Raw genomic sequence first — 19,099 nt, 5'->3', positions numbered from 1 at the left:
GCGAGACAAAATCAGAATCCACAACCTTTTGACATTTCTGCGTTCTAAAAAAATACCGGTGTTGGTGTTTTGTTTTTGTGTACAAAAAAACAATCGTAAATATGTATAGATTAATCATTGCTGATTATATTTAGTGAGTTTTTTGAACTGTTAAAACTGTAAATTACTCCCAAATTCGATAGGCCTAAGCAGAACTTTAAATTTCGTTTTTAACTTTATTTTATTTTAATCGTATATTTACCTTGGTATATCGTTCTAATCAATACGAAAAACATAATCATCTGAATAAATACTGTAATAGTATGACGAAGGCACTTTTAATAATGTTTTTATAAGTTTGCTTTGATAATATGGCTAATTAAAACATCTTTTATTTTGTTTCTGAATTAAAATCAAACAGAATTGCACAATCGATGCTTGGCAGTTTATAACCGCTGAATATAAACCAAAGAGAACATAAACAAACATATTGCCATCACAAGGCATCCGTCAACCATAGATTGCCATGCGTCTGGTAGTTTAATTTCGTTTAGTTTCCTATCGTTACTGGAGAAATGCACGATTTGAAGATTTACCCCACTTTTACCGCAGTTGGTATCAAAGATCGGGTGGTCCTCCTATCTAACAACGGAGAAAGGTTGCATGAAATTGTTATCAGCCCAAACATCCCAGCAGAGCCGGCCAAATCGAAAGATGGGCAAAATGGAAACGAACCTCAGCAGCCGGCTCATGTTGTAACGCTCGAGTACTGCCTAGTTTCGGAAGTGTTAGCCGTTTCATTGAACGACAAAACGCTACAGAGTTATCGTCTTAAAGAAAATGAAGGAGAACTTTTGAGCGAGCCATTAGGAGACCGCATTCAAGCAACACGCACTATCGTCTGCATGAAATTTGCTCCGAAACACGGAGTCTTGTTTGGTTGCGATAAAAGTGACTGCTTTGAGTTTGATCCTTACGGCAAAGCGGAAAAGCAACCGAAGTGGATTATGGGCCATATGAGTCAAATACTGGATATGGCGGTCAGCGAAGATGAACGGTAATAAGCTCAATTCTGTACTTTACCGGACATAAAATAAATGTTCGCTTTTCTTTTAGCTACATAATAACATGCGATCGTGATGAAAAGATAAAAGTTACCTCATACCCGGACTGTCACAATATTGTAGGATACTGTCTGGGACACCATGAATATGTGGGTGGTCTAGAACTACTCTCCCAGCAAACACTACTTTCGTTGTCTGGTGATAAAACACTACGCTTATGGAATTATACTGAGGGAAAGGAAATTACTTGTCACAATTTGGACGATCCCGCAGTCGGTGTTGCACTTCAACCGTTAAAAGATACCAGTGGAGCACTGTGCGCCGTTAGGAGCCTCGTGGCAAATAAAATCGAAATTGCACACATTCAGCTAGATGATTCGGAAAAGAAGTGTGTTCCATGTGAAACATTGTCGTTGGATGCCGGTTTGGCTATAGTGCAGGCGGCCCTTAATCCATCCCTTGAACTGGTCGTTCTTGCAATCGATAAAGAAAGCAAAGCCGTTAAATTCCTGGTTTACACTTTCGATGCAACCAAACGGTGTTTTGCCGAATGTACCGATCATGTCTTGCAGAAAAAATTGCAGAATCATTTCGAAGGGAGTAAAATAGAACAGCTTAGGGAGTACTCGACGTTGTTTAAAAACACCATTGACAATCTGTCGGATTATTTCGAACGTAAAAAGCTGAAAATCGATGGTAAAAAATCGAAATAAAGATTCATTAATTCTACGAATAAGTACATGTTTAGATATTTTTATTACGCGTCTTAGATGATTTTAATGGTACCAAAACATAAGCGAAGAAAGTGGCGCTAACCGAAGAAGGCCCACGGTACATCATGCCTGGTTAGACTGGCTTGTAGTCCAGCTTACTTTCCAGTCTCTTGTTGTCAGCTACCTTCCGGACGGCCTTCATAAAATCTTCCTGAATGACATATTCTCGCTCGGCACGAATCGCAAACAGTCCCGCCTCGGTACACACGTTGCGCAAATCGGCACCGTTAAAATTGTCCGACAGCTTCACTACCGCCTCGTAATCGATATCACCATGTTTCGCTATCGGGGCGGCGTGAATTTTCAAAATTTCCAGCCGTGCCTGCTCGTTGGGCAGCGGGATTTCGATCTTTCGATCCAAACGTCCCGGGCGCAGTAGGGCGGGGTCGAGCGTATCGGGTCGATTGGTGGCCATAATCATCTTAACCTGTCCCAGCGAGTCGAATCCGTCCATCTGATTGAGCAGTTCCATGAGCGTTCGCTGGATTTCACGATCAGCCGACGTACCCTCGGAGAAACGACGCCCTCCGATGGCATCGATTTCATCCATGAAAATAATACACGGCTGATGGTCGCGAGCATAGTTGAACATCTCACGGATCAGTCGGGCCGACTCACCGATGTACTTGTCGACGATAGCCGATGAAACGACCTTCAGGAAGTTAGCGTCCAGCTGGGATGCGACGGCACGCGCCAGAAGAGTCTTTCCCGTGCCGGGAGGACCGTACAACAGACAGCCCTTCGGTGGCGTTATGCCGACGCGAAGGAAAAGTTCCGGATTCAGAAGCGGCAACTCGATCACCTCACGCAGCTCGCGAATTTGCTCCGACAGGCCACCGATGGCCGAGTACGTGACCTCACCCGGGTCTTCGTGCGACATGTTGTAGACGAGTGGGTCCACCTCACGGGGCAGGTAGCGCATAATTGTCAGTGTCGTCATATCCAGCGCAACTCGAGTGCCAGACTTCAGCTTCGTTTTGTCCAGTTGCCGACGACAGCCGACCACGTATCGGGGGCCATTGGTTGCCTTAACGATGACTAAGAGATAAAAATGGAACAAAGAAACCCAAGTTTATAACATCCATCGGCACCTTCGCTACGAATTCGTTACTTACATTTGTCTTCCGTAAGTTGCTTGAGAACTTCGCCCACAATCTGGCCAACGCTCTGCAACGCCTTCAAATCATTCTCCGACTTATCGAATTGTTTGGTAAGCTCCTTTAGAGATTCTCTTACTAAAGCATAGGGAAAAACATGTATAGTTCATTGAATAATACCAACGACCGCCGTTCGCCCTACACTATTCAGCTAGTCATCGTCACCCTAACCTCAAACGGTACGGATAACTTACTTTCCTTCAGACGACACTCAACTTCTTTGTGTTCCAGCAACTTTTTCCGATAGTCTTCCAGTGCCTTTTCGCGAGCCGCATCTGCCGCAGTCATCTTGATGGTGGGAATCGGTTTAACACACTCTTGTACCGAGCGCAGAAACTATTTTCGCTGGAGTACGTCCGAGTTCTTCGGTAGACAAAACAAGTTTATGAAGCTTCTAGGATCACAACACTTCGTCGCACACACACACACACTTGGTCCAAAAATGTTGACAACCGAGCAAGAAAGATGACAGGATGACGAGGATATTTCAGCAAGGTTACATGCCCGGATCGAAGGCGGTCAGTCGCGCAAGGTAGCTAGTGATAGGTGTACTCGTTTCCGTTGCTTTCCATACGATTGGCATAGCAAAGGCATTCGTACAGCAAGACGCAGCACTGACAGGTGTCAAACGAAGCCAACCCGAGGAAATGTAAACCAATGCATCGTGGAAGTGTGGTGCTTTCCGTTCTTTTCGACATTTTTCCCGAGTGTGACCGGAGGTGTTTCAATCGCGTGCTTCTTGAAACTCGGCCAAAAGCCCGGTAAACCAGCAAAATGGTGAAAGTTAAGTGTTCCGAGCTCCGCACGAAGGACAAGAAGGAGCTGACGAAGCAGCTCGAGGAGCTCAAGAAGGAGCTGCTGAATCTGCGCGTGGCGAAAGTCACCGGTGGTGCTCCGTCGAAGCTGTCAAAGATCCGTGTGGTCCGCAAGGCGATCGCTCGCGTGTACATTGTGATGAACACGAAGACCAAGGAGAACCTCCGTAAGCTGTACAAGGGCAAGAAGTACGTGCCGCTGGATCTGCGCCCGAAGAAGACCCGCGCTATGCGCAAGGCTCTGTCCCGCCATGACGCCAAACGCCTGACGCTGAAGGAACAACGCAAACGTGCCCGGTTCCCGGTACGCAAGTACGCCGTCAAGGCCTAAGCCAGTAGGCGAGGAAGCCCCCCCCTAGGCTAAGCTGTTCCACCGCCGTCGGTTCGTGTCGCTTCCGCGTGCTGCATTATTCTGTTTCCGAGCAACAGCGTACAGCGTAGCTTTTTCGTCCTGCATCGGGGTCCTGCTCTTGCGGCACGTTACGGATGGTGAAAGTGTAATCAGACAACGGTACAATACAAATCAATTTCCTTGGAAACAAACATTGGTGTATCCTTTCAATGCTGGTGTCAAATCTTATTGGTGGTATTTGTTTAAAACATGTTCTCAGGTATTCACTCTGTTTCAGGATCAGGTTTTGTAGCAGGAATTTACCAACTATGCAAAGAGGACTGTATCTCGGAGATTTTCAAACAAACAAGTTGCCTGTATCCAGTCACGGTGTTGAAAGAAACAACAGCTGGCCGTAGCATTGTAACTGCTCATCTTCAAAGATCTGAAGGATGCTACATGTTCTTGAACCTTGACGAGTACGTTCAATGTTAAAGCAAAGTACAAACTTTAATAGCAGCTCCGTTTGCTTGTTGTAGAATGTCTTTAACATGAGAAGGCTAAATTTCAATGGCTCTGGGTTCAAACGAGAAGCCCACAATCTTCAAATAGTGTCATAGAATAGAAGTATGCACTTGTTTCTTGCACTATTCAAACAATGTGAATCTTTCTTTTCTAGAACTCAATTAGAATTAAATCTTGACTTTTTCTGAGCAATTTTTGAATGTCATCTAAACGTTCAAGAGTTAACGTTAGCGCCATCTAGTGTGAAGTAGCAACAACTGTTTTTCTCTTCAGTGCGATTAGTGACCTCACTGTAGAAGCAATAGTCCAGCTAACGTCATCTAGGTGTGAAATAGCGTCAACTCTAGAGTGTGGTTAGCGACATCTATCAGGTATCGTAGCAGCAAGAGTTCGGCTAACGCCATCTAGTTGTGAATTGTTTTTTCCCTTGAGTGTTTTTAGCGACATCTGTACTATTCGATCGTATCTTCGGTTAACGTCATATTTCGAATTGTGACCAAGGTTTTTGAAGCTTGTTGCATCAACAACCGTGGCGCCCAGCTTGGTTTGTAGTGGTGGGTAGACCAAATCCCCCAAATCCGAATCCGAATCCAAGAAACAGTCGGAACAGTCCAAGCAGCGGATAGTGTTCGTGTGTTCGGAACTGTGGTCTTTGTGTACAAAATATTGAAAGCCCTGGTACCAACGTATTTGGGGGAAAGGATAGTTGTTAGGACTCACACTCGTAATGCCGGTGAGCCAAGACGGTGAGCGTCTATCTGTCTAGGAACGCCTGAAATTCGTTGTTTTTCAAAGGAGTACAATGGTACAACAGGATGCCGAGAGAGATTAAACAAGCGTGAAATCTAACTCGGGGTCCACACTGCAGCGCGACGTCCCGTTTCAAAAGCAGCCAAGTTTCGGCAGAACAATCGCGCAAGCCAAGCGCGACAGAGATAGGAGAGTATGTGGAAATATGTATCACATTGGGGCGCAAACTCGGCTAAAATTGTTTATTGAATTTTGAGGTAGAAATGCATGATATTTGTTAAGCTACATATTTTATGCACCCTGAGTGAGTTTGGCGCTTCCACATTTGAAATTCACTGAGAAAACAAATTTAAACTTGTTGAAGAGCAGTTTGTTTACGTTTCGGCACCCGAAAAAACTTTGGTAAAAATATCAATTAAAACGGAGTTTGATAACTGAATTACATTTGTGAAGCCTAAAAATAAGTAGTACAACGAAAAATCCGATGTTTCGTGGAGAATATTGCTCGTTTTGTTCTTCTTCTTCTTCTTCTTCTTTCGCTATGCGAGTCGGGGTATATCCTCCTACGCTAAGTCGAACGTTTGTTCCCTTACTCGTAATCAGAGGCGTACCGACTCTGTCCGAACTCCTATGAAGGGGCTCGTCCTTTAGGACCGGCTATAAAAGCCATATGTCCACCTGCCGTCCACGGGAGGGATAATTCCTTCCGTTGTCAGGACACAAGAACTCGTGGTCCGCTTGATTGACTCAAACAGCACGAGATGTGCGGCAGCTAGGATTTGTCTGACCTGAGCTCCAGCTCGGCGTGACCACGCGGTCGTGCCGTAACCTTACTTTTCCGCTAACCCTTTCAGGAAACTTGTGCACTGCTAACCTCCGCTCTGATGCACTACCGAACTGGAACTGGCTCGTTTTGTTCGCGTTTGTGATTCGGTTTGTTTACGTTTCGGTTTTGTCCAGCTGTCGGTTTGAATTCGTTTCGAATTGACATTTGACAAGAGCTAGCGCCACGTCGCGTTTTTCGCTGTTTCTACACTAGCGCGATTTGTGCGACATTTTTTTTGTATGGAGTTCGGCCGCTGTCAGGCGACGTCGCGTTTCGTGACGGGACGTCGCGCTGTAGTGTGGACCCCGAGTCAGATGGGAATCGAATCTTTAGAATCCGTCAAATGGGATTCGAATCTTTAGAATCCGTCTAGGGATCGAATCTTCGAATCGTCCGACTCCCGATTCTGCCAACACTAGCCCCGGTATTGAAAGTGTCAGAATTATTACGAATTATTACTACCGTAGTCCGGGACATCCAGCGAAAAAAGCAATTTGTGGTGCCACTGACGTGGCAGGTATTTTGTTTTGATTTGTTACGGCGAGGATATCGTGCAATCCTACCGGCCCTGGCGACGCAACCTGCCCAACAACCCGGCGCCCTTTAAAAAGAAGTGAAATCTCCGTGACCAAATCACACGTTAGTGTACACAAGCAACGGCAGGGGTGGGAAGGAGGTAAGACCCGTTTTTCTTCTTTCGCTTTTCCCCACCCGTTCTACGTGACGCATCACCGTTGGCACGGGGCAGCGATAACGCCCGACGTGCCAAGAGCAAAAAAATGCATTCTTAGGGATAGTGTCTAATCAATCCCGAGTGCCATTTCCCCCAATTGACTAACTAAAGCTAACGAAAGTTGTCTGCTTTGTCTTGTTTATGTTGTTCTAGGGGGAACACAGTTCGACAAATCTTCGCAGCTAACGCCTACGGCGCCATACGGAACATCGCAGTAAAAATAACACGTAAACACACGGCAAAACGGCATCATGGGCTTAACGATTTCCAGCGTGTTAACGAGATTGTTCGGCAAGAAACAAATGCGCATTCTGATGGGTGAGTGGTGCCTTTCCTTTCTTTTCCTTTGTTGATTCAATTGTTGTCATCTAGTGGTCAGCGCACGTCAATATTTCGATCGAATGTTGAAACGTGCGTGCGCGTCAGATACACCGAAGTAGGCCGCATATACACGTAGCAAGAGCTCGGAAGGGCTCGTTCGCTTGTTTTTGATGATCCGTGGGAAATAGTGTAGAATGTACAGCATGCAGTTGATCTTTTGCAGGGGTTGGCAAACCACGTTCCGGCACATGATTAAATACGGTTTATTAACATTTTAATGGGATTGAAAATATTTCAACACGTTGTGTGTTTGAACACGTTTTGATTTCAGTAAGGTAAATTTTAATGGCAATATGTCGTACATTCATGCAATTACTGTCCCATAAATTTATCGTATTCGATTTATTGTTGTTAAACATGTAAAGCACAAGAAAGTAACCAGTAACGATTCCTACTTGCATCATTTTAGTCGGACTCGATGCTGCCGGTAAAACGACGATCCTGTACAAGCTGAAGCTCGGCGAAATCGTTACCACCATTCCGACGATCGGCTTCAACGTAGAGACGGTCGAGTACAAGAACATCTGCTTCACCGTGTGGGACGTCGGCGGTCAGGATAAGATCCGTCCGCTTTGGCGCCACTACTTCCAGAACACGCAGGGTCTCATCTTCGTGGTCGACTCGAACGATCGGGAGCGTATCGTGGAGGCGGAAAAGGAGCTTCACAGCATGCTGCAGGAGGACGAGCTGCGCGACGCGGTGCTGCTGGTGTTCGCGAACAAACAGGACCTCCCGAATGCGATGACCGCCGCGGAACTGACCGATAAACTGCACCTCAATCAGCTGCGGAACAGACACGTAAGTTGCGTTGCTCGGTCGTAGCGATCTGCAGCGTGGGGTTTAACTGATAAACATTTTGCTCTTTTTGTTCCAGTGGTACATTCAATCGACCTGTGCGACGCAGGGCCACGGTTTGTACGAAGGATTAGACTGGCTGTCAACCGAACTGGCCAAAAAGTGATGATAGAATTATTTTTTAAGACGCTGGTGTACCGCTTATACAATTTCATTGTTTCATATAAATAAAAATAAATAATTAGGATGGAACTTCCGACCATTCAGCCCGATAATCGTCGTACATTGAGATAATTTACTTTTACATTTGAACTTTCCAACCCAGGTGAACGTGGCCGACAAAACGACTAGACAACTTTCTAGAATCTAATTTGAATTTTGTCAAGAAATATGGCTATGTTGTAAACAATGGTGTTATTTTTACTGTGAATTCAAATCTAAAATATTTAGCTGACATGTGGTTGATTTGTGAAAATATTTCATAAAGCTGTACAGAACCATATTTTAAATAAGCCTGCACTGAATGTTTTTAACGGAACCAAACTATTGTCGAATTTACCTTTAACAGTGTTTACAATCTTTAAACGTGTGTGATAACAAGGCCGTTCCATGAACTATAAAAAAACAACAAAAAAAATGACAAAAAATAGCTATAATATCATCAATCAATGATTTAATCATATTAAAACACAAACAATTTCAAATTAACAACAGCTTGAGCATATTTTTGTTTATTTTCTTTTCATTCATTCCTAAGAAAGTGTCTACTTTTATGATCTGTAGTGCGCATCATGTTTTTTTTAGTCACCACCCAACGCTACTTAATGTTTATTATTAAGTTGTAGATATTTCTCTGTATTGCTTCAAATTTACTGCTTCAACCAAGTCAAAGAAAGTAACGGATAGTAAAATCACATTGCTCAGAACTAGGACCTTTAAATGTATGCCAGTTAGTTATTAATCTTTCAATAACCGAGTGGAATGCTGTGGGTTTAATGTTATCAGCTTGGCAAATCCCGTTCGGTACCGCTAAGCGAACTGTATAGAATGGACTCAAGTTTACCATTTTGTAGGCAAACGAAGCACAGTATATTGTCTGTTTCGCATTAGGACTTACACAGTAGAGCAGGATTCATTAAGAACGTTGTTGCATTGTTCCCATATCTTTGGGGCGCACATGTTTGCTTGCCTTGGATCATTTCCATCACCAGCCTCGATCGGTGGACATGTGCTTCAAAACATTACCTGGTAATTATTGCTATCATTTGTTCTATTGATTTAACGATTTAGTCAAACAGCTCCCAATGCACTCCGCGTAGTGCGCGCGATCGATTCGCAACTTCAATAAGTGAATTTATTTGTTCATCTTCTGATTTAATCTCATAAAATACCTATCATTTACCTTCCTTCCACCAGGCCCACCTAATGTGCCACGTGTTGAGCAACAAGGAATCAATGTCCACGTATTGTATTATCAACCTTCTCGCTAGGAATCATTCGTATATCTTGACGACGAACAGTCATCATGTATTGATTATGAATAATTACTTTTATTCGCTAAACAAGAATGTACCATTCTAAAATTGCTATCAATAATTTCTAGTATCCGTAGCCCAATACTGCCTGTAGTAAACATGACCCTACCCCTCCTTACTCATCGCAAAGATATGCCTGTCCGTTTTGGGTAATTGTTCAAAATATAAGAAACATCTGCTTGAGCAATATTAATCTCTCCCCCTGTGACCTCTATCGATCGATTTTAAGTCTTATCATCGTTGTTGATTGATGTATTGTCAACGTTGTCATAGGGAGCATAGCTTTTGAAGGTTAAGTAACGGAACCTTGCTGCGTTCCGGGAAGTTCGGCAAGATCGAAGGTGGAGGCATCTAATAACTATTATAAGTATACAGCAGAATACTTTGTCAGATAGAAAAAATCACATAGTTTTTTTTGTCTTACCCCTTATAGCAGTGTTTCTTAGTAATCAATAGTATACTAGCGGATGAAATTTAGAATTAAAAAAGAAAACAAATAATAAAGATATGATCACAGTTTGTCGTTCGCAAAAACGGTTTCACAAAGAGAAGGAACAGCGCGAGTAATTATAATGAACAAATCGAAGCACGATGATATGTACAGACAAGAAAATTGAAAAAGTAAATCATAAAAAAGCCACCAGCCCCCGAGGAAAGGATTCACTGCAATGGAGTAGAAGACGTATTCCCACGAGCATTCGCTCCCACTATTTACAAAGCCCGAAGCATCTGCTCTCTTTATCGTCCGTAGCTAAGGCATTAGCAACACCGGTTTTGGGCACAATTCCTCGTCTAAATACTTGTACCAGCTGGCAGTTGGACCTGCAGGTGTAAGAGGGTTTTGGTAAATTCATTCTGAAGACCTCTACTATCACGGAAAACTTACTCGACGATAATGTTTGTTTCCACCAGGACCTCTCCGTCGCAGTTCCATTTGGAGTGTTGGTTGTTAGAGGCATTTATCACCGGCGTTGTTTCGACGCCGCTTATTCCTTCCGTCGTAAAACGGAACTCGCGCGTGCGATAAATCTCTACGAATGGCAAGTCACTCTGTGGTAGGAGAAAAAAGTGTCGTAAGATTTTTGGTTTTGAAACACAACAAATGTAATACATACAATTTTCTTTGTTTTTGAAGTCATCGTGAGTAGCAACCGCAGATTGTTGAAAAGCGAGGTATGCCGTACGATCACCAAATCCAACAACCCGTCACCCAGGTGACAGTAGGGCGAGAAACCTTGCGGACTGCGCAGACAGGCGCACGATATGTTGGCCCCATTTACCATCAAGAATTTGCCTCGGACCACGTGGGTTTCGGTGGCGGTTTCTTCCATCCCAGTGCCACTACCGTCGCCACCGCTCCAGACTGCTCTTTGACATCGTTGACACTTGTCCACACATCGGACACCATCGTTTGGATCCTGCTTTCCGTGCCGATCGAGTTGAACTACAATTTCTCCACCGTAGCCCCGATTGCCAATGAATTTTTTGAAGCCTGTATATAGAAAATTTAAATAAACACGTTACCTTTAATTGAAGGAACCGACGGGTGGCGCTGCTTACCGGAATAGTCGTATCTCTTTGGTCCCATCCAGCGGTACTTTTCGCTGTCGTAAGCTATATCACCCAGGTAGCCGTAGGAGAGAACGCTGGCATACAGTTTCAGCAGCTGCGGTCGGGACTGCCTCTCGACAGTCTTCACCACGGCGGCATCGTACACCGCAGCAATGTCCAAGCCACTGTGTTGTCCCAGTATGATGTGTATAATACTAGTCTTGATGTCAGTTGTGCCGTTCAGACAGTACGCTACCGTGTCGGTACTGCCGGCTGGAATGACTCCGATCGGAATGTGTGGCTTCGGTAGGTACGGTGGATGTTTAATATCGATACCTGCAAGAAGGAAAATATGTTTGAATTCCTCTCCAACTATCGTTATCTAATCCCTCGAAACCAATTTTCGCGACATTATTTGATACATCATGACATACCTAGATCCATCATAGTGCGCGTTACCAGTCCGTTGAACAGCTCGGCAAACGTTCCGTCCCCGCCACAGCACACAAGCCCATCGTAGTTGTCCAGCACGATGCTCTTCGACGTCACAATGTCGTAGATCTGCTGTGCACGCTGCGTTATGATCAAATTTACGTCAATCTCGGCCAACCGAAACAGCGGTTTTGCGAAGCGCTCGTATAGCGACAGTGCATTCTTTTTTCCTCCGTACGGATTCAAAAACAGAAGCAAATTCTTTGGCCGGTTTTGATCTGTAAATTAAAATAATAAAAGATGCAATCAGCATAGCTCTAACTACGAAAAAATATTGTATATACAACCTCGTAAATCACTCGTTAGCCGATTGCACCATAGTTCCACGATTCTCTGCTCACTGTTGTATAGTACCACCGATCTTACCCGCCATCGGTTAGTTTTCGGACAAACAATTGCGGCGTAGTGTACGATCAAATAATTACCGCTGCCCGAGGGAATTCCATCATAAAATTCCCCTTCACGGCGATCGGAGCTCGAGTTGGACAAATCGTTGCTGCTGCCTAAAAAGGGAAAGAAGCACACTGTATCCTGTTGTACATGTACTTGAACCTCTTAGTGGTAAAAAAATATTCCGCAAAGGCTGGTCAAAATAAAACCCACTAACAAGACAAGTTGTGCAAAAAAGTTAGCCTTTGTCGAATTAGGAACAATTTTGGGACATGCTGATGGTAAATAAAATCTACGCAGGCTATGAGAGTCACTTAACAATTACTTTTTCGGCTATACGTACTTCACACCGGTTTGTGCAAATCATTGAATGTCGTGATGTAATTATAATCCACCGCCCCTTTCAATTACTGGGGTCATTGAAACGGACGCAAGGCAACGCGAATCACTCTCGCGTTCGCGAACAACTTCTACTTCTAATGGGCAGACTCATTACGGCCTCCTTACCCCGATTGCTGTGGCTCTGCGGAATGCTGCTGTTGTTGGTCGCGAGCGTGTTGGTGGTGGTCGAGGATACCGAGCTCGAGAGCACTGGAATACGATCGCTGTCCAGGCTGCCGTGGGCTTCACGTTTCGTTTTTGCTGACGAGGCCTGTGGCTTGTTTCGTTTCATCCATTGCTTTCCGCTGGCGTGGGGTGATTTCGATAACACCACCGACAACACATCCGTTATCGGTACGGTCGTTTTAGCTTTGTTTGATGCGTGGGACATGAAAGGGGGAATAAAATTATCGAATTGATTAGGCCAAGCAATTTATGGTCGCAACACGATAAGATAGCTTAATCCATATTCAGCATTAGCTCAAGTACTGCAAAGCAAAACCCGAAATAAGCACGAGCCATCCAAAACGGATATTTTTAGGAAAATGTGAACTACACCGGTGAATTTGTTGGACCATAACCGAATTCAAGGTTAAACAAGTCTTCAAAAAAGTACTTCCTGATTCGTTTATTTTTTCCTTTTGCATACTGGACAAGAAGGTCAAGGCCACAACACCCACGTACGCAATCATCACACGAATTACACCGAACCGTTAATTACCTTTCTTGGAAGATTCATCTTCCCACACCAGAATTCCTGCGTTGTAAAACACACGATACCGTTTTTTCGCTATCACAAATGCGTTGAGCAAAACTTCGTGTTCCTTGTCCATTTCGTAAACGGGGGTATAACTGCAACTCCGTCGGCACTGGGGATCCCCACCTTTCGCGAGATCTACATAGAACGTGAGTACTAGAAGTAGAAAGCCTGTAAATCGTAAACGCCGATGAAATGCGTATGAACTCCACTGAAACGGGACCCACAAGTTAATTCTTTCGTAGGTTAGCAGTGCCGTTGGCCGTGGACAGTTGAAGGTTTTTGCCAAGGTTTTCCGTCCAGCTTCTTTCACATCTCTTTCCAGTTTTAAACCGCACAGCCACTGTTTTGGACAACGAAAACCAGCTGCGGGCTCTGTTACTTCCTTCTTCTTTTTGTACTGCTTCATGTACTGAGGTTGTGACACAACAGTTTATACGCTATCGTTGACGAGTACTTGCTTGCCCCATACGTCTCGTTTTTTTCAGGCTGCAACGTATTGAGCCCTCCACTCGAAGACATAAACAAGGCTTTGTTGTTTATATCATGCTGCAAGGAAATGAAAATTGGACGTCAAAAAGTCGTATGGAAAATTGCTTCAACAGTTCAACCAACGCTTACATTTATTTGTACTGAATTAGATTGTTTTTTACATTTGAAATCCAAGTTTAGTCAATTTTTTCTATATTCTGTGGTCTATTGGTTGAGAAGTTTCACAAAAAGTCTAATTCAAGTGATATAAACATCCCACTTGGTTGGTGGCATAAAGTCGTTGGAAAATGCCAAACAAGTACAACCAAACTATCAAGGACGGTAAGTCGGAACCGAAACTGGATGAATGATTTAACTAAGCGTCCATCTTTGCAGAATACATGGAACTGGAGGCCATGGAGCAGGAGGATTCGCCACAAATGTGGCACGCGAACGGTATTGTCAACGAAATTTTTGTTGTTGTCTTGAAAACTTGAAACGAATCGTTTTTTACCTGTCTTTTTCCGTTTTTGAAGACCCCGACCTGGCGCAACAACCATGGATGAAAGGATTCACTCAGGAAGATATAAATGCAATGTATCGTAAGTAGTACTAGTACTAGTTCTTTGCTACTTTGAAAGCAAGTGTATCGCTCACCTCTGAAAAACTAGCCTAACGTTGCCATCGCCCGCTTTTTCCTTCCATAGAACTTGGTGCATTGTCCAAGAATGGACTGATCGTCGAGATAAAGAAAATATTCGACCAAGCCTACAGCATCGGACTACAAGAAGCAAAAGAGTTATCAAAAGGTAAAAGCTTGGATATCTTCGCCAACACATCGCGGCGTAAATGAAACCATTCCTGCAAGGGATCTAGAAGAATTAGTCAAACTGTCTCGTACGAACAGCACAGACTAAAATATCGTGTAAAATAAAACAAGTGTAACAAACCGGTAAATTTTATTATAATTAAAATTGGTTTCTGTTTATTTATTCCTCCTTCGACTTTGACTGTTTCGATGGTTTTCGTTTGCGGAAATATTTTAAAATGGTGTTGAACGAAAACACGACAGGTATCATGATGGGCAGGAACAGTGGAATGTAGATCGCATACTTCTGCTCATTTGGAAAGTAAAGCAGTGCCAACAAACTCGGATCGAAAAAGGCCCTCTCGGCCGAAGTGTAGGCTTCGCGCGCTATAAACGCCGCCGTCTGCAAGTTGCCATGTGCTAACTGTTGCTTTGCCTCGATAACCTTATGGTAAGCGTTTTGGATGGCAGCACCAACTTCATCGTTGATGACTATGTATTCGATACCGCCCAGAAGTTGAATTAACGATTGCAGCGTTGAAGTTGCAGAATGCACTAGATAGATGGTGTTGGTCCGAATGAAGGTATCCACCTCCCAGGTGCGGGGCTCAATACTGTTGTACGGCACAAGCGTTGTGTCCAGCAAGGGGGCATTATTTTCGAGGTCAAATATTTTCCTCAATTGGTACAGCAACACAGGCATTACATCCTGCGCGTGAACATACACGTCACTAAATTGCTCATCTTCCATGTAACGGATGCATGTGGTCTCTGCCGGATTCGCAAACACTATGCCACCCCATTTCGCTGAGGTGAAAGCTTCCACATTTGCGCTCATGAGTGATGCACGCTGGCCATCTTTCCGGTAAATCTTCAGTGGAGCTTGGGCGCATGGTGGGACATAGACGACCAGGTGAATGCAGGGATTGTCCGTGATTTGTGTGCCAAGTTTCTTTTCGAGGGAAGTAATAATGTGTGGCAAACTATCCTCTGGTAGTGCATAATGACGACCGGTCTTAGAATCGTCCGGTACCTGTTTTGCTTGCGCGCCTACCCCCTCAAGGCCTACTTGATAGATCCACTGGGTTTTTATGGTAAAATTGGTGATTCCGGAGAGTTCGTTCAAAAATGGTTCAATATAATCTGAAAGGAAATGGTTCCAAAATTGTTAGGTTTAAAGCAAATATGTTTTCAAATACTTCAACTAACTCTCTGCTGCTGCACGCGCATTCCAGTGGACTTTCTGCAAATCGGGTCGAGGGTTTAACACCGTAATGAGCACCTCATATCGTGGTTGAAGGGGTGCGGAATTCAGGCGTAATTGTCGTCCTTTTGTAGTCTGCTGCATATCTCGCGAGCCGAGAATCGCTTTAAGCTTGTACTCTTGTAAAATCCAGGACGATAATACATGATAAATTTTGAGAGATGCTGAAAGTTTAATTCAAAAACGTATTATGAAAAAGCTTCAACTACTTGAATTATTTACTTTTACTGACTAGCAGATTCCGATATAAATGCAGTACGTTCAGACGTAACGAGCACATCGTCGTCTAGCTTGGGCCACTCGATGAACAGAAACTGTCCAACCGACGCTGGGAACAGTTTAAGAAGTTCTGTTTCTAGTTTAGCGGGTGTTTTGATAGTAGCAGTTGTGTCTTCACCCAAGGATAATAATTGAAGGTCTAATTCGAAAACAACTGTGGATGAAAGTTTTATAATGATTCAAAAAACGGCATAAATAACCCCTCCTTTTGTCACAATAGCACACAACTATACGCACAGTTTTGCTCAAATTTTTTACGCAATTCAAATGCAAGAATTTCTCGCCTTTCTGACGAAGAACAAAACAGTCCAAGGTGGAATGTGGCCTTTATTGGTACGTCGTTTAACGCTTCGATTTCAGTGTACGGTAATGAAACCCTAGAAAATTAAGAATTTGTTTTTTAACCACCAGTCAATTGAGCCGTAGCTGCATATTACCTGTAGACTTCAGTCGTTTTCCACCACATTGGGACTCCAATAACAATGATAATCACAATAAATGCGATGGTAGCGTAAATGTGGATGGCAGCTGAAATAACAAACAATCTATTAATGAACTACTTTGCTGATGGAATTCAAACATTCTAATAAACAAGTAACACGGCTGATTTAAATGTGATCCACGTGCAATGGATGAATTTAAAACTCGAGAACTACATTCGTTATCGTTGCCATGTGCGACTTTATTGTGCATTAACGCTATGTAAGTTTACAATAGAACACTGGGGGGATCACTTCTATTCCTTGTAACTGCACACCAGTATGTATGTGTAGGCATGGCCACTGCTGCCAGCCTTATGGAGATAGGTGTTACGCGAGACGTATTTGGTAAATTTAGTCGTTCCTTCCGCCCGATAGACCACGTTCAGTACGTTGTCTTTCGGCAGCAGGGTTAACAGTACTGGATCGTCTTCGTAGCATTCGGAGGGCGCAGAAGATGAAGATGGTTGATCGTTCGGTTTGCTCTCGGTCTGATCGCCTTCCGGAACCAGATAGGTGATGACACCTACATTTTCCTGCGCGTTCAAGTAGAATGTTATGTCGAGTGTACTGTCGGCGTACGACGAAGAATCGCCCAGCACGGTGTAACAACCGCGTTCCCATCGCTGCAACTCTATGGCACATTTTGGCGTTTTGGCCTTCCTGCCGTATAGATCTAGCTCGGTGTACTCATACATCAGGCGAAAGATTGCTCGGCTTGTAAAAAGATCGTACAGAACGGTAAGAGGACCGGATTCGGGGAGGGATTTAAAATTCAGTATTTCGTACTTTCGCAGATGGGCTGGTCCTTTTATGGTCCATTCCAGATCAAGCTCATTAGTAAGACTGTTCAAAAGTGCCTCGAACCGACTTGGTAGAAGAAATTCTTCCAGGGAAACTTCGGAAAACATTTCCACCTTTTTCTGGACGTTCTGTTTTACCTCATCCACAAGGTAAACGTCGTTGATCCAGCCTGATAGATCAACCTCGACTTTACGAGGACCGAAATAATGCGTGTCGACGATGACAGAAGATGTGTGCTGCGTGCTGTTATTTCTACTATTGGCTGCGGGTCCATGGAACCATCCATTGATTGTTAGTCGAGGGTATTCAAAGGTCGTCACTTCACCGACCTGATGGAAAGATTTTTCGCACACCCGAAACAGTACAAGTTGGTTGTTTCGTGGAAAAATTTTATCCGTCACCGGAAACACAGGCAGTTGATTCTTATCGGCTTTGAATAGTTCTAACGCACCGCCGTTGCTTTCCGTCCATTGTCGATGGCAATCCCAGGGGCTAAGATAGAACACGTACGCTATCCGCCGATCAGAAAGCAAATCATCGTGAACGAGAAGATAGTCACCCGCATTGTACATCGAGCAGGAAGCCGAAACGTGCGTTAGCTTGATACCCGTCAGCTCTTCAACTAGTGGCATCATCTGTTCCTTCAAAACAGTGTAAAATGCCTGCAGATAATCTCGCTGAAGACTGCACAGATCATTTGTTTGGTAAAACTCGTACAGGTCCATTTGCTTGCGCTTCCAATCGACGGTACTGAATTCTTCCTCTAGGCGTTTGGTAACTTCCACCCGGTTCGGGTCTTCTTGGAGGAAGTTTTGCAGCACCGCCAGCTGAAAAGGTTCATTTTTGAGCTCAAAATTGGTTTCAGCTATAGTCTCCCTGCGCTGCCAAGCATGTTTGAATTTTTCACGAAATTCGTCGTCAAAAAGGCGTCCATTTATAGAGACCAGCTCTGTATTCGTTTCGCAGCGCCTGCTCCGTTTAGCCAACGGTGGATGTTGATTATCTGCAATTTTAAGCAAACGAATAGCATGTTTAGTAATCATTAGCTGGCGATAAATACAGAAACATTCGCAGCGACAAGGAAACAAAAACTTTAAAAAGTCACACTCACCCATCATTTTTCCAGAATCGTAGCACTTGCGCGACGCGATCGTAAATCACGAATACGATATTATTCTTGTAAACGATGGTGACAGAGAATCAAAGTAAAATAGTCTCGACTTATGCTTTCATCCGGTAAAATGTTGGATTGTCGTGTGAATTGTTAAACAAAATTGCGCAAATAGCCACAGCGAATTTTACACCTTTCGGATGTCTACATTTCGTACAAATATTGTGAAAATTGAGTTACACACCTTGAAGTTCAAAGGACTAAATGCAAAACATGGTTCATACGATAGAATATTGTTAAGGGAAGCTAATGTTGAAAATATTTTACCATCCTCCTGCGACGACAACCCGGCATTGCATTTTTCGTCTGCATGGTGCTCCCTTTTCTCGGTGGACATTTCGCTAGCTTTGGTATGGGCTGGTGTATCCTCACTTTGCTGTTTTGCACTCATCTTTTCGCACTGGCACAAATATCTTTTAGCGGTACACACAGGATCCGGAGATATCAAGAACCGAAATAAACTTTAATCCTCAATTCTGTGCGTCCATTGCAGTACCGCTCCCACGATGGAAAAAATGCAATGACAACTTTGACAGTTACACCAAACCAAGGTGGATAGAGGCATGTGGCAGCTTGAAAACCGATGAG

The 19,099-nt window shown here is 43.9% G+C and overlaps 7 protein-coding genes across 9 annotated transcripts; 4 read left to right on the top strand and 3 right to left on the bottom strand.

The window, feature by feature from the left end:
• Positions 1–523: 523 nt before the first annotated feature.
• On the top strand, positions 524–1,776 carry LOC131271508 (tRNA (guanine-N(7)-)-methyltransferase non-catalytic subunit wuho). Its single transcript, XM_058272957.1, has 2 exons — positions 524–1,036; positions 1,096–1,776. Exons 1-2 carry the CDS (start codon positions 555–557, stop codon positions 1,754–1,756), a joined length of 1,143 nt encoding a protein of 380 aa, XP_058128940.1. The 5' UTR covers positions 524–554; the 3' UTR covers positions 1,757–1,776.
• Positions 1,777–1,780: 4 nt separating this feature from the next.
• LOC131271507 (26S proteasome regulatory subunit 10B) lies at positions 1,781–3,376 on the bottom strand. The gene is made up of 3 exons (XM_058272956.1): positions 3,168–3,376; positions 2,932–3,051; positions 1,781–2,854 (listed from the first exon to the last, which is right to left on the bottom strand). The coding sequence occupies exons 1-3, from the start codon at positions 3,259–3,261 to the stop codon at positions 1,890–1,892; spliced, it is 1,179 nt and encodes a 392-aa protein (XP_058128939.1). The 5' UTR covers positions 3,262–3,376; the 3' UTR covers positions 1,781–1,889.
• Positions 3,377–3,650: 274 nt separating this feature from the next.
• Positions 3,651–4,331, top strand: LOC131271512 (large ribosomal subunit protein uL29). The gene has a single exon (XM_058272962.1). The coding sequence runs from the start codon at positions 3,748–3,750 to the stop codon at positions 4,117–4,119; it is 372 nt and encodes a 123-aa protein (XP_058128945.1). The 5' UTR covers positions 3,651–3,747; the 3' UTR covers positions 4,120–4,331.
• Positions 4,332–6,674: 2,343 nt separating this feature from the next.
• On the top strand, positions 6,675–8,404 carry LOC131271511 (ADP-ribosylation factor 2). Its single transcript, XM_058272961.1, has 4 exons — positions 6,675–6,896; positions 7,107–7,271; positions 7,744–8,132; positions 8,209–8,404. Exons 2-4 carry the CDS (start codon positions 7,205–7,207, stop codon positions 8,293–8,295), a joined length of 543 nt encoding a protein of 180 aa, XP_058128944.1. The 5' UTR covers positions 6,675–6,896; positions 7,107–7,204; the 3' UTR covers positions 8,296–8,404.
• Positions 8,405–8,838: 434 nt separating this feature from the next.
• On the bottom strand, positions 8,839–13,626 carry LOC131271503 (ceramide kinase). 2 transcript variants are annotated; one of them, XM_058272951.1, is made up of 9 exons: positions 13,463–13,626; positions 13,200–13,391; positions 12,605–12,847; positions 11,995–12,210; positions 11,650–11,925; positions 11,225–11,551; positions 10,780–11,156; positions 10,551–10,714; positions 8,839–10,486 (listed from the first exon to the last, which is right to left on the bottom strand). In XM_058272951.1, the coding sequence occupies exons 2-9, from the start codon at positions 13,309–13,311 to the stop codon at positions 10,372–10,374; spliced, it is 1,830 nt and encodes a 609-aa protein (XP_058128934.1). In that variant the 5' UTR covers positions 13,312–13,391; positions 13,463–13,626; the 3' UTR covers positions 8,839–10,371. The 2 variants fall into 2 exon arrangements, with proteins under 2 accessions (XP_058128934.1, XP_058128935.1); XM_058272952.1 differs by having other exon boundaries at positions 13,200–13,373.
• Positions 13,627–13,804: 178 nt separating this feature from the next.
• On the top strand, positions 13,805–14,688 carry LOC131271513 (protein lin-52 homolog). Its single transcript, XM_058272963.1, has 4 exons — positions 13,805–14,048; positions 14,103–14,162; positions 14,243–14,308; positions 14,414–14,688. The coding sequence occupies exons 1-4, from the start codon at positions 14,015–14,017 to the stop codon at positions 14,557–14,559; spliced, it is 306 nt and encodes a 101-aa protein (XP_058128946.1). The 5' UTR covers positions 13,805–14,014; the 3' UTR covers positions 14,560–14,688.
• LOC131271505 (prolyl 3-hydroxylase sudestada1-like) lies at positions 14,662–19,006 on the bottom strand. Of its 2 annotated transcripts, XM_058272954.1 has the most exons (6): positions 18,779–19,006; positions 16,495–16,585; positions 16,295–16,434; positions 16,011–16,211; positions 15,724–15,942; positions 14,662–15,657 (listed from the first exon to the last, which is right to left on the bottom strand). In XM_058272954.1, the coding sequence occupies exons 1-6, from the start codon at positions 18,900–18,902 to the stop codon at positions 14,696–14,698; spliced, it is 1,737 nt and encodes a 578-aa protein (XP_058128937.1). In that variant the 5' UTR covers positions 18,903–19,006; the 3' UTR covers positions 14,662–14,695. The 2 variants fall into 2 exon arrangements, with proteins under 2 accessions (XP_058128937.1, XP_058128938.1); XM_058272955.1 differs by lacking the exons at positions 14,662–15,657; positions 15,724–15,942; positions 16,011–16,211; positions 16,295–16,434; positions 16,495–16,585 and adding an exon at positions 16,720–18,343.
• Positions 19,007–19,099: the final 93 nt, after the last annotated feature.

The sequence above is a fragment of the Anopheles coustani genome, chromosome 3 (assembly GCF_943734705.1).
Source record: "Anopheles coustani chromosome 3, idAnoCousDA_361_x.2, whole genome shotgun sequence".
Classification (NCBI taxonomy): domain Eukaryota; kingdom Metazoa; phylum Arthropoda; class Insecta; order Diptera; family Culicidae; genus Anopheles; species Anopheles coustani.
The sequence above is the reverse complement of the archived record's forward strand: the minus strand, read 5'-3'. Positions and strand labels throughout refer to the sequence as shown.